Source organism: Falco biarmicus, chromosome 4, assembly GCF_023638135.1.
Source record: "Falco biarmicus isolate bFalBia1 chromosome 4, bFalBia1.pri, whole genome shotgun sequence".
NCBI lineage: Eukaryota > Metazoa > Chordata > Aves > Falconiformes > Falconidae > Falco > Falco biarmicus.
This window is the reverse complement of record NC_079291.1, coordinates 39,897,006-39,911,820: the sequence shown is the minus strand read 5'-3', so window position 1 is coordinate 39,911,820 and position 14,815 is coordinate 39,897,006. Positions and strand designations below refer to the sequence as shown.

Here is a 14,815-nt window from a genome sequence, read left to right as displayed (position 1 = left end):
TCTTTATTTCCCAATAACTGTTAATGGGCTGCCTGAGGTGCTACTTTCTTGAGCCAAACTGCTGAGACACCAATTTAAGCACCTTTATGACCAAGCAGTGCTAAACTTCACTTACTGAATTATTTGACTGATCCTTTGGAGACAGGTTCAATCAATGATATTTGTGGTCCAGATAAGAAAAATAATCTGAAAAGCAATTTCATAAAAAAAACATTGGAGATTTTCATATGTAATGTCTTTCACTAATTTCCCTATCATGTTTTCCTTATTTACAACTACAAAGGTGTTTTTTAGAAATACAGACCCATAGGTCGAATTATTCTACTGCATGATATTCTGACCACTGCCTAGATACTTCAGGGAATACAGGATTATTTTAGTGGAACACAAAATTTCTGTTTATTTCACAAATTTGTTTAAAGCAGAACTAATCTTAATCAGATGGAACTTTTAAAAGAACTGAGTAGCAGCCCCCTCTGTGAAGGCAGACAAACTTTTTCCAGTGTAAGCTGCAAGTTTTTTTTTACTGGTAGAGTTCTGAACTGAAACCATTTGAGCTAAATTTGTATTTGGTCTTTGCCTCAGGCAGAGTTCTTTTGGAAATGAATACACACACAAGTTACAGGAAGAAGTACTATGTATTTGCTAAACTTTTCCACAACGATGCCAATCCTAGAACTGGTAAAAAAAATCTTACGGAAAGAGGGCCAGGCAGTCATTAGTGTACATTAATATTTCAACATCAACAAATCCAGGAATCTACTGGATCATCAATCTAAGTCTTTTAAACTGGAAATCCCACCCATGTGCATATCACTCCAAGGACAAGCAGCATCAGTGTGGGAGGGAGACAGGGTCAGAAGCTGCCTGCCCAGCCCAGGCTATTTATGTGATGTATCTGGGGCCACAGGAACCAACCATGCAACTGTTTCTCTCAGATTTAATGGAAACTAGCATTATTTTTAGCAATTGTTAAGTATTCTGACTCAAAATAATAGGAAGAAAACAATCCAAGGCTTTCTGCTTACATAGCTACTTATATTTGACAGTGCAACTTCAGATTTCATGACCAGAAACCTGCGCATATTCAAGACCCTTTTGAAGCACATACTTAGCTTCAAACATATGGTTAAGTCCCAATAATGCCAGTTTTGAACCTGTGTGTTCCTCTTCCATTTCTGTCTCCATGCTAAGTAGTTGCTGTTACTTACAGTGGCAAGGCTCCAAACAATACTTGCAGGAAAGGATCGAGGTGAAGTGAGGGTCAGATTTCTGAGCATACCGAGAAATCATGCTAGAATGGCTATGGGATCTGGCTGGAACTGCTCTAACCTCTCCTCTGCTGTGGCTGGTGTTAGCTCCTGAATGCCACTTTTGTGTGTTGCAGCTTGCTTTTACAGCCTTCCACGTCGAAAATCATTCGCTTTGTAAGTGGGACTCTGTTACAATCCTGAATGGTGGCTCTCCTGGGTCTCCTGTCATAGGAAAGTATTGTGGAAACACATCCCCTGGGACTATTCAGTCTGGTTCCAACAAGCTAGTTGTCATCTTCAACTCTGATCACTCAATTCAAGGAGGTGGCTTTTATGCAACATGGACAGCAGAATCTCTAGGTAAGAGAAAAAAATACTGATTTTATCAGGTCTAACATAGCAGTACATCATGCCTACACAGCACTTTCAATCACAAAATGAAATAGGATTCCTCTTCTTTAATTAAGTTTGCATTAAAGAACGAAAGAAATACATGCCAACATCTTCAGCATTCTTGAGAGAAACCAGCACTAAAAAAGTCAAGTATTAAACCAGTGTTGTCTGATCTCACACAATTAAATCAAATTTGGACTGATTTTGTACTTCTTAAGCCTCCCACTGGCAGTTTCTTGATGTCTGCAAACTGATACTATGCCCATTATCTTCCCAGCAGTGGTATCTATTGTCGGTGACTATAAGACATTTCATTTCTTGAATAAGAATTGTTTCACAGTTTGACTTGGTTTAAACACTTTAAAACTGGAAAAGGGTCAGTTCTCAACAGAGTTCTCAACAGAGAGGCTTTGAGAACAAAGAGCACATGTGACAACAGCCTAAAACTCTTGCACTTTAGTGGAGATGTTGGTATGTCTTTGAAGTTGGTACACATCCAGGATTGAATTGGTACATTTAAAAAAGTTCATCTTCCCTGTGTTGAAATTATCATCTCTCTGGATTTAAAAAAAAAAAAAAAAAAAAAAAGGTAGCTCACCATTTCCACGCTGTCCTTCAGGAGGTGACTAAAGGCAAGTGTAGATGTGCTGGTTGGTGGCAGGGCAGAATTCATTGTGCCTTCCTACCTCAGTACAGAGCTGGCAGTATTTTCTCTAGTGTCACCTCCATCTGCAAACCTTCTGGCTGATGCTGATCAGCTTTCCATCAGTTAATAATCTAGCAGTAGTCACACAGTCAGTTGATGGGGTGTCGTCTTAAAAATATCACTAGTCTGTGCTTGTGTGAATATACACTGTCACCTAAGCAGGTTTTTTGACGCTTCCCTGTTGTCACTGAGATTTCATGTGCAAGGAGGGCCATCTTCAATGATGTAGTGTAGATTAGCATACATGTGCAATGTGTAGCCAGTATTTTCTCTGTGAAAAGAGATTTCTTTTTTGTGTACCTGGTTTCCTTTCAGCTTTCTTCTCATTTGTCCACTGAGAATCTCTGGGTTCACGTTTGTGCGACCAAAACTTGGCCCCGTATCCTTCTAAACACAATTACTTTTTCTAACACAGAAGAATGAAAAACAAAGTCTTCCTTTTAAAGCTAATACATATTTTTTAATTGAGAGGAAAAAAAAGTATAATGTTACAAACCTTTCTTTGCTCTTTATTCATCCTTTCACTAGATCGTCTCTGAAATAATAATGGGTTGCTAGTACTGTACACATAGCCCTAGTAAATTATTCTTGGCATGGTATTTGCGAGTATGTTTCAAATTAACTAGACTTATTATGTATGAGAACATGAGCTGCCACTGAGCCATGACCACCTATTCCCCCCTATAAATGAATCTGTTAACAATTTTTAAAGGCATGTTTTTCAGCCCTCTCCATAATCCCACTGAGATCCACAGGGCTCCCTGAGCTGGAGGAGAAGTCACCATTTAGCCCTGGGTGAACAGATGTGCCTTGGGTAGATTCACATGTGGAACTGCAATATTCGCATGTTGCAGAATGAGAAAAAAAGAGGATTCAGCAGTAGATTGAGCTTTTTTCCCTCGGGGGGGGTTCTGAATGGCTGTCAGTCATGATGTGCATCCTGTGGGATGTGGGAAGGAGCCTGCACAGTCTCAGAAGCAGCTTCTTGTTGATGTATCTCTGACCCTTACTCTCTCTTTGAGCAACACACACTTGTATTTGTCAGCAGTATATAGACGGACTACAGCAAAAGGGTATGAACTGGGAAGAAGGAGCTTGTGAAGAAGAAAAAGTGAAATACAAAGAAAGGCCTTCTCTAGAGTGTACCTACCTCCTTGCTGCAGGGGTGGGAGAAAGAAAATTAATTAAAAGAGGGGTAAATGAAGTTTGGATGGGTGTCAGGGTTTTCCTGTCTTGCTCTTGAAGCCACAGAAGCAAGCAGCCATTCAAAGCTGACACCAACGGGAAATATTTGAACATTTCTCCTGCCTATTACTATTTTTTCCAGGGTGTGGTGGAATCATTCATTCAGATAATGGTATGATCAAGTCTCCTCATTGGCCTCAAAACTTTCCCGTGAACACCAGATGCACATGGACCATCATTACACATGAAAGCAAACACTTGGAGATGAACTTCCACAGTAACTTCCAGATTCCAGATACCAATGGAAGTTGCCAGAGCAGTTATGTGAAGGTAAAATAATTGTTGGTGTTAGATGAGCAGAGCACTGCTTTAAGAAGACACAATTCCAGAATACTTTATTTTCAACCATCACGGTTAGGATTGTCAAGGCACAAAATTCAGGAAATACAAACAAGTCCTTGTACCAATACAGTCAATTTTCTGTGTGCCTTGAGAGCTGGCTTGTATATATCTTTAATTTTTATCAGTTCTTGAGGTTCCACTTCCAGCAGGGTCCTATCACCCTATATGCTCCCCCAAATATGAAAAATATAAAAAAAGTACATATGACTTCAAAACCAGGATATAATGAGAAAATACAGTGTAATGAAAAGTCCTTTTCAATTACTCCAGTGAGTAAAAAAACAGGAATGTAACACTATAATTTCACAAAAATTCTTTATATAACTATATAAACTGTCCAAGTTGCATTAATCCTTCCTTTTTTAATCTCAGAAAACAAAGATAGCATTATTATCTTTCATAGGTTGAAAAGAGCCGCTTGTTTTCAAAGCAATCGAATGGAGTGGACATGCTTTGAATTTTTCAGGGTCCTTTTTTTTTCTCAGGCATTTGGCATATGTTCAGTGGTTTTGTGCTCATTTTCTCCACAGCAGTACAACTCCCACTTGAAAAAAAAGGGCAAATGTAATTAGACAACATGTAGGAAGACCTGAGCAGCTGTACACCTGATCTATACCTACTAATTCTGATCTATACCTACTAATGTACAAACCACAGTTACACTCATTTTTTAAGGCTGTGGAAAAAAAACACCTAATAGATTTATCTTTTCATAGCCTGCTCCACCGATTAATTGATGTAGTATGTAATGATAAATTTCACTAACATGGAAGTCTTAATGCCACTCAGTAAAGGTCCTTTAATTTCAGATTTCTAAACCGTTCTGAATGACATAGTCAAAACTATGTCAACTGGAGATTTTCTCCATAGAGAAAAATCTGAAATTTTTGGTGATGTCCATCCCCAGTTCTGAATGTCCAATTTGAGATGTATGAAGGTGTCTGGATATGAAAAAGTGTGGAACAGGTGCAAGTTTCTTCCATTTATTATGAGCAGCCAAAAAAAGGGAATCCAAAATCAACAGTGACTTCACAAAATCTTGGCCATGCCAGTTTATATTAATCCTTTGAGCATCCATTGCCTCAGATACCTGGCCAGATGAATGAGGTGATTAATATGTCCACATTTACACACTAACCCTTGGATAACCCTTTCTAGAATGGTTGCTTAGAGCAACCACAATTTCATGTGGTTGTTCTAGTACCACTAGACTTCTTTTGAACCCATTATTTTAAACATTATATATAATATATTTTTGGTATAAAGTACCAGTAAAAAACCTGTTCCAACACACTGATGAAAAATAAATTTATTATTAGAGTAAATATATTTTTCTTAAAGCAGACATTTTAATCCTTGGCAGTAAACATTCTGATTCAGGAAATTATTTAAGCACTCAGAAACATCAAACATTTATGCCTGTGTTTTATTTACATGTGTGTTGAAATTCAGTGCTTAAACTGTGAGCTTCAAGTACATGTTTAAGTGATTACCTGAAGAGGGTTTCACTTAAATACCTACCTAAACCTGCACGTGCTTCTTGCATGCATGGTTTGATTAAACTTAAATTGGCTATTGGTACAGCTGAAGTAGTATTTTTTAAGAATTGTCTGTTTCTTTATTATATTTTCTGTGAATTATATTATTTTGTTAACTCTGAGTGATTTGATACTTGTCATTGAACAAGTGAATACAACATAACGAAAATGGGAGTAATTTTTTATTAGCAAAACTAGATATTAGGGATCCAGATCTTCCAGTTTGATGCCTCTATATTACCCTAGCATGACAGCTTTGGGTTTTGTTGACTTATGAATAATGTAAGGATTGCATTTAATAATTCATTGCTACACAGACATTCATAGTCATAGGGTGTATGGAGATAAGTTCGCAGAGACAAAATGGAGGTAGTAATGATGTGCATAAAATGTTTTTCTCTGGTTTCCTGGACCTGATTTACATGTGCTTTATTATCAGCAGTGGTTTGAGCAAATGACATCCAGATGCCCTTCAGAGGGCTCTGGCAACCTAAGTTATTCACTGTGATTCACTCCTTGGAGAAGTTGTCTCCGCTGATTGTAGAGTGAATAGAGAGTGATTAGCTCCAGTTTAGATCTCTAAGATTCAGTGAGATGAATCCTACCCTAAGTCTATGGAAAGAACAATTGCATATGCAATTCCTGGTGGGTTCCCACAAACGGCTTTGAAAGCACTAAACCATTTCTGATCTGGGCTTGTCAGGTGTGGAGAGGAAATGAAGAAGCAGCAACAGCTTTGTTAACCATGGGATGTGGAAGTTCAGCTCCTGGTCCTGTTGTTGCTCCAAACAATGTGGTAACTACAGTATTTCAATCTCAGGATGCTCCCGGGCAAGGTTTCTCTGCATCTTTCATAAGCAGTAAGTAATATTAAAGCCAGATGGCTGCTCTGTTGGTCCATTTTGGAGTAGTTTGATAAGTGTGTAGCAATTCAGAACTCAGTCCAACAAGGCATTGAAGCCTCTGCCCAGGTTTTGAAACCAAGAGTTTCCTTACTGAATGCAATGGAGCTACTGTGTGCTCCAGTATTGGACTTGCCAAAGATCCTCAATGCATCTATAACTTCGTAGTTATTCTTAACCACTTTTGCCTTTCCGGTCTGCCAAAAAAAAAAAAAAAAAGAATAGCCTATAAAATTTAAGAATTTGTTTCTCCATAGTTAAAATACTTGGAAGCTAAAGCTATAATCTTTTTAAAAATTAAAAAGGATCAGTTCCTCCTTTAGAATTTTTATCCCTATTCTTTCCAAGGCACATGCTGAAACTGTGGTAATTTCTCTTGTGTATGGTATAGCCCATGCCCTTCACATAAACTGCTCTCAGGAGAAGAAATGACTACCTGCTCAGGCCTTTGCTTTGCTTTGTTGTATTTGCATTTCATATAGCTCAAGTGGCATTTCTTGGTTGGGCCTCTTCATTTCTTTAATCGTGGCATCTGCTTGGGAAAGTCAAACCCACCAGAAGTGTAGGAGGTGATGCTCAATTGTTGTCTGTTGTTCAGGATGTTTTTGTAGAATGCTGCCAAAGGAAACCACTTTCCCTTCACTGGATTCAGATTAAAACAGTGAGAAATTAAGTGCTTAGAGGAAGACACCACTGGAATTTACGGAATTCTGAATGGAAACTGCTTTTGTTTTTATAATGTCTGAACTAGTGTTGTCAGTACCAACTAACAACCTCTTAGTGGAGACAATCACAGGCTTCATATGCCTGCTGCTAATCTTATACCAGCGTTTCACTATGCACTGCACTCCTTTAAGCCTGTAGCTTAAAATAAAGAGAAACCCCAAGGCCATGCAAGTCATTAGGATCAGAAGGAGCTCCATTAAATGAGCAGTTCTGTGTGCTTGAGAAGCTCAGGATGGCAAACCTTTCCTGCCTCTGCTTATAGCAAAGCAACCCAGAAATGCCCTACAGCAGCCTGTATCCTCCTGGCTGTCAGGCATGAAGCAAGAATGGTACCACTTGGGCTAAAATGGGTGTTTTCAAATGAGGCTAAACTGCTGATGTGTACCATTAACACCCCATCCAACTCAGCTAAATTTATATGTACAAAGGGATTTTGAAACGTGCAGGCTCCAAACCCATAAGAATGCAGTGCTGTGTCCTCATCAGTGGGCTGAGGAGCTATGGCCTGGTTTGTCCAAGACACTCCAAGATACTGTGTGAGGTTGTAGGTGGGAAGGGTCTGTGTTTCCCAAAACCACTGCTGTGTTTGTGTGCAAGACCTACTTTTGCCATCATGATATATACTACTCTCCCTGATTTTTTGTCCAGCCTCTTAAGGTGAGGTAAGGTCCTTGTGCATATTACTGGTTTTGTCACTGCAAAACTGGAATGATGTTATCACCTGGATTATGTCTTCTTTATTTATGTTTGCAGGATGTGGAGTAAATTTCACCAGCCCAGCAGGTCGTATCGTCTCTCCTAACTACCCTAGTCAGTATGATAACAACCTGAACTGCAGTTATATCATAGACCAGGGACCACAGTCACTGGTGATCCTCGAGTTTGAGACTTTCCACTTGGAAGGTAACTAGTTCTTCACAATTTCACTACATACTGTGAAGTATAGCTTCTTTCTTGAAAACATACAAATCATCTATCATGGAAAAAGGTTGATGGTTTAATTTGCTGGTCTATTCTGAAAAACATTTACAGAAAACATTTTACAGGTATAGTTTCCAGGGTTCAGTTTTGCATCACTGAAGAGTGAAGCTAGATCTCACCTGCTGAATATCTTGCAGCAATGAAGTCGGGAATTTGCCAGGTGGTTGGAGTATAAGAGTGACTGTGGCCAATTTGGGTCTTTGCTTCTGTGGGGTTTTTTGCCATTGAGCCTTACAATCTTTTTGACCTTAGGCCAGCTGTTTTTCTTTTCAGTGCTTCTGTTTCCTTAACTGATAAAATAGATACACCTTTACTCAGGTGTTTTACAAGGATGTACAAACATATACATGTGAAACTACATGGAAGACTACAGTAACTGAAAACGTAGAAAAGTTGTTACATTGTATACAAAAGTCCCTCTTGAGATTGTCCAGTTCAGCAAAAATTAGCCAAGAAATAATATGTTTAATATCATGGTCTCATTGGTGTGAATGGTAAAACTTGCCCAACTTTGATAGGGTCAAATTTGTATGGGTGTAGATGTAATGTTAACACAAAGGAATCAGTATCTCCAGACTACTTGGGTGGTGGCATCCTGTATTTTGAGGCCACCTTAATTTGGTTCCTGTGAAGTCACCTAGACTAAGAGATTTTTAAGTAATTTGTTATTAAACTGGGGTGCATAATTTGAATTTTTCTTAAGACCAAAGAATAATGTCAAATAGGATTCTTTTATTGTCTTTTTAAGTTTTCAAACTGTTTAGAATTCAAAAGTATTCTGGTCCAAACTTAATTTAGGTCTGAGACAAAGATTTGATTTGATTATGATTTTATCTGAAGCATTTTTTTCTTCCCCTAAGACAAACTGCTACTATACGTTTTTGTTTTTTTTAAAAAAAAAAGAAATGTAAACCAGAGAAATTACGTTAAGTTCTTCATCTAGAGGACATTATTATTCAGGAGACACACAAAACATTAGGCTGAATCAGATGATGCCAATTTTGACACCTCTACGAGTACATTACTGATCTGTATTCTGTTTGTGCATTCAGTTAAATGGATTCAAGCTTTTATAATCAAGAAGGTCAAAGCAAAGAGGTAAGTGATACAGACATAATAATAAACACAGAGCTAAATAAATACTAAAGATATTCTCCTTCTTGTAGGGCAGTTTGCTGCTTTACTGTTATAGGCTTCTTTAGGCTACACAAACTAAAAGTCCTCAATCACATGAAAGAGCTGTGGATATAAGCTAAAGGACATTTGATTCTAAAAGAGGAAGTATGACACTCCTTCAGTAGTTGATTATTAGTGTTTTTTCAAAAAATCTTAAAATACAACCCTGTAGCAATGAGAAGTTGTCTGGGCTTAAATTGGAAAGAAGATTGAAAAGTTCAGAAATTACATGAAAACTTAAATGTGAGGTATGCAAATAAATACAAGAAAGACATAGAGGTGCTGGAGCATGTCCAGAGAAGGGCAACAAAGCTGGTGAAGGGTCTAGAGAACAGGTCTTAGGAGAAGTGGCTGAGGGAACTGGGGTTGCTTAGCCTGGAGAGGAGGAGGTTCAGGGGAGACCTTATTGCTCTCTGCAACTACCTGAGAGGAGGTTGTAGGCAGTGGGGATTGGTCTCTTCTCCCAGATACAAGTGGTAAGACAAGGAGGAATGACCTCAGTTTGCTCCGGGGGAAGTTTAGATGGATATTAGGAAAAATTTATTTGCTGAAAGGGTGGTCAAGGATTGGAACAAGCTGCCCAGGGAGGTGGCTGAGTCATCATCCCTGGAGGTGTTTAAAAGACGTGTAGATGTGGCACTTAGGGACACGATTTAGTGGTGGACTTGGCAGTGCTAGGTTAATGGTTGAACTCGATGATCTTAAGAGTCTTTTCTAACCTAAACTATTGTATGATTCTATGATCTTATAAACTATCGTGCAAAAGTGAAAACTTACTCTTCAGTCTCACTGAGTATGTTTAGCACATGTGCCTAAGGGTTTCAAGCGTGAACTCCCTTAGTTCTTTTGAAAAGGCACAACAACTTGTGGCAGCATCTGTTAAAAACATTTACAGCTATTCCATATGCAAGGAAGCATTGCACCTGATTAAGATTGTTGCCGAGTGTGGCCTTTAAAATTTTAACCATTTAGTACAGATATTCTGGACTGGCTTTTTAAAGTTTAGTTACATGTCCAATTAACATAACTTACTACCTATTTGACCTTTCAAAAGAAATCCAATTGTTGTTTTTTTCATGGTTGTTTAGTAATGAAATGAAGTATTTAAAATAATGCCTGTAAGGCATACATATCTCATTGACATTAACTGGTTGATATATCTTTTCCAGAAAATTAGAAGGCAGAAAGTAATTGCCTGTAGTGCAGAGACACAGTGGTACAAAATTGAATGACTTCATGGGTTTGTCACGGATCTCTGCTATAGAGTAGTTATGTTTTCAATTATGATGAGACGCCTGCTCTGATTATAAAGAACAACTCCAAATGAGGCCATTAACCCACAGCAGTGATATAATGTCAGTATCTGAAATGAAATGAATATGACATGCATGTACTTAATATTAAATCTCTATTAAGCCCTAAATATAGCAAGTAACAGAGCAAGAAAGAACTGCATTTGTTGATTTTGTGATCATAATTCAATCTAAATTGGCTGCTTCATGATAGGTAGAAAAATTGGTTTTATCAGACTTTGAGCCTCTGAAAATAGACACCTAATTTAGGTTATCATCTAGATTTATCTCCTCCTATAGTGAAGAGAAAAAGTACTTTAAACTCAAAACCAGATGTGTTGTACAGGTGGAATGAAATGCCTTCTGAAGTCCCCCATCACCCTCTTTACCATTGACTATTACAAGAAGAAGTAGACAATAACTTACACAAGATACTTAAGATTTGGGCAGCAAAACATAGGCAAGATTAACCCTATGAATAGAATTTAGCTTAGTCTCTGATTTACTTGCAGCCTGAAGAATGTTGCATCCTGTGCAAAACTGAATATAGTTATAGAACCTCTCTTATGATTTGCCTGTTTCACTTGCTTCTTGCAGTACCACCTGCATTGTTGTGTTTGGTTATTTTATAATAATGAAATTATTATAACAAATGAGTGGTGGACTTGGTAGTGCTAAATTAATGGTTGGACTCGATGGTCTTAAAGGTCTTTTCCAACCTAAACAATTCTATGATTCTATGATTCTAAATCTGTCCTCCCTCCTTGGATTAGCAGTCTACACAAATCTAACATACTAAAGTAATAAACAAAGCTTATTTATCTATCTTAGTAAACTTACTAGCTAAGAAATAATTAATCACATCCATCTTTTGGTCATAAGCTTTATTCAGATGAATGTCCCTACAAATACACCTCTAGGACAGCTATGACAGTGCATTATTAAATGGCTGTAATACTCTTCAAGTATGAATGTAACATCCAATAAAATCTGAGTTCCAAATCATGGAAAATTAGGGGAAATGGCTGTGGGGGAGGAAGCAGTCAGAAACTCATGTTGTTTATGCGGGGGAATGCTATGTCTGGGGCTCCAATCATAAGGGGGACTAGTCAGTTTCCAAATCCTCCGCCTCCTGCAATACCTGCTTTTAGAATTCTGTAGTATTTATACTCTGTCCATACAAAATAACCGTATTTGTGTTGATACCATGTCAGCCTGAAAAATGTTCTAATAATTTGTTTATTTCTCCTTTTTTTTTCTAAACATGCAACTGTAATTTTGCAATCTAGGATAGGGTCACTGCTTCATTTTGGAATTGTTTTTATCTGATTTCTCAGTTGTTTCTAGGCAATTCAGAAAGTAGCCAAGTTTTGCAATAGGTTATTTTGAAAGAGGAGATATATAGAGATATGTATATATGAAAGACTTGGAATTCCTTGCTTTCAAAATAGTATCTTGTGCTATGGAGCTGGTTAATGTATTGCATAGGATTATATATATGCATATTACTTTACATTAGTAAGTACTAATTGCATTACCATTTATAGCAGAAACTACAGTTGTGAACCAAAAGCTCATTATTTTAAGTTTTACAAACTTTAAATGAAAAGACAGGTTCTGCCTCAATACAAAATGAAATAGAATCTATGGCTATAGACAGAAAGATGGAAAGAGGACATTGTTATTAGTGATCAGATAGTTAGAGACCCAAGTTTGGTCAAAGTTTTTATGCAGGCATCATATCAAATAAATGATTTGATGGAGAGTAATGAGACTGAACAGAAATTTCTGCTAATTGGAAGGAAGACAGCACAAAGCATATTTCAAACTGTAACGTAAGGGCAACTGAAGCTCTTACTATGTGAACTTTGGAGACATGAGTCAATGTGTCAAAAGCTGACCGGTACCAAGAGATGATTATTTAAATAGAGTGCAGATAGATAACAAAAGGCCCTGAAAGCAAATACACACAGCAATTCAAAGAAAAAGGATTCATAACATCAGGCCAAATAATTGATCTCCTGAGCAGAATTTGGAAGAAATACCGTTAAGGCTAGAGGAACGAATGGTACAGTATCTATCTTGGAAAAATTACTGTTTCTTGGGTGAGAGTCATAGCTATGTGAAGGATGGGGAAGAGTTTATATTAAAGATAATAAATGGAAAAAATTGACAATATTTAGATCTAGCCTGGATGTGAAAACCTAGAGAGAACAAAATCATGGACATGGACCTAGTGAGAGCAGGCAAAATGGTGAGGCATAAATAAAGAGGATGGAATGGAAGACTTGGCGGGGGGGCAGCGGGGCTCTCCTGTTGAATGGTTTTGTTGAGAGACAGAAATAAGATTTTAGGCTGAACAGAAAGAGGCCTGGAGGTAGGAAGTACACTTACGGGGTCATCAGCACAGAGATAGTAGTTGCATCTGTCCTTGCAAATGAGATTATACAGAGCTAATATGGAGATAGAGAAAGACAGGAGAGAAGATGTTTCATTGAATCCTCATGGATGAATCGGAAGAGAGAATACAGTAATACCAGAAGGATGAGCAAAAGCTCTTAGTAGATTTTATGAAGAAAAACAGCGACAGCTATGTGGAAAGTGCCTGTCAGCTCAAAGAGGATGTGGGTCTGACATCTGGCTAAGAAAAGATCTCTGGAGACTCATGAAAAGCTGCTTCATTGTAGTGCAAGGGACAGAACTTGGTCTAGAAAAGATCTAAGATGATAGAATTAGAGGAAATAAACTACAGAGGAGAATCGCTGATGATGTGCTGAGTATGTGTAGAGGCTGGAAGTATGGCATGAGGAGACAGAACAGAAGAGGCTGAGGCTGGGCATTATTTACATAATAATGCATTTAGTATGATGAGGCATTAAGGAAAGTGTAAACAAGAGAATAAGTTATAGGATAGAGATCATTTAATCATCAGTCCTGCCAGAATTCATGGGTCATAAATGATATTTGCCTGAAAAATGAGGATCCAAAGACTTTTGCTCACAATTCTACATCAGCCATTTTATTCTTCCCAGTGCAGCAGTTCAAAACAACTTGTGGTGGGTATTGTGGACCTTTGCTTTGCTGAGAAATCTGTTTCACTTCATGCCTTTCTCCAAAGTCTTTTCAGGAAAGGACCTGAATTGCTTTCTCAATTTTTTTCCATTCTGAAATAGCACTTGTGTCTGTTTCTTCCCCCCTGTTTTTCTGTATTTAAAAGTGTATTATGCTCTTTAATTGAATCACACTGTCAAGTATTCTCATAATAGGGTAAGACATGAAGAATATTTTTATTAATTATTTTATTAACAGTATAATCAGGTATCTGATGTGGCTGATTGTTTTTGGCTTAGTTACTCTTGTTAGAGTCAGACAAACACCATATTTCCCTATTGCCATAATTGTAAAACACGTTAGAATACTTTGTCTTCATTGAGAGAGAAGGACTTTTAAAATGAAAACTCCAGAGAGGATCTAAAATATACCTGACTGCTGGGATCACCCTGCTGTTCTTGTGAAACAGAGTTATCACTCCATTCCTATTTGTCATCCTGTTCAATATGAGTCATCCTGTTTCCTGCAACACTAGGAAGCAGCTTGTTTTGACTGGACAGTCTGCAGGAGTCACTCTGCTGCAACAGTAGGCTCAGCATCTCTCCTGTTAAATTTAGTTAATTCTTTATTAATCCTTTGCAGTTTCCTTAACTGCCCCATTGTTGCTAACAGATTGCTGAACATGATAACTTAACCTCAACAAACATGTGACACCCCAGCTTCCATTTTGCTTGTAAATGATGAAGACGAAGACAAAGAAGACATCAGGTTGTTCTACAAGCATAACAACTAACGAAGCTCATTTTTCAGTAGATGTGTACTATGTTTTTCACTGACAGCATTCATCCAGCTTTCTTGTATAACCCATGTGGCTCCCTTCTCACTTCCACACGATACCAACCTCTCTGGCTTCCACCATACATGCCTTGGTGGTACCACTCTGGGTACCACCAACTTCTCCCCATGCTTGTGGCTCCCAGCTGGATAGGGAGGCGGTGACATGGCTCTGAGCTCCCAGGGTGCCGATGGCTGGTGCTTGGCAGGTCTCTGCCTAAACTCACAGCCTTACACTGAAAGCACAGCTTGTCCTTCTTTGGTGACATTTCCCTGGCATGCTAACTCAGCTGCTGACCTTCATTAAACTTACATGAGCTTAATGTATTATGAGACTTCTTGTCTCAGTCAAATATGTTTGCGAATGGTGAGGTGG

General features: G+C 38.2%; 1 protein-coding gene across 1 annotated transcript in view; it reads left to right on the top strand.

Annotated features, from left to right (window-relative positions):
- CUBN (cubilin) overlaps positions 1-14,815 on the top strand; it is a 155,121-nt gene that overhangs the window by 118,518 nt on the left and 21,788 nt on the right. Inside the window, exons 57-60 of the mRNA XM_056336735.1 lie at positions 1,388-1,613; positions 3,680-3,867; positions 6,181-6,337; positions 7,859-8,008. Coding sequence (XP_056192710.1) covers positions 1,388-1,613; positions 3,680-3,867; positions 6,181-6,337; positions 7,859-8,008 — 721 coding nt within the window. The remainder of the gene's footprint in view (positions 1-1,387; positions 1,614-3,679; positions 3,868-6,180; positions 6,338-7,858; positions 8,009-14,815) is intronic.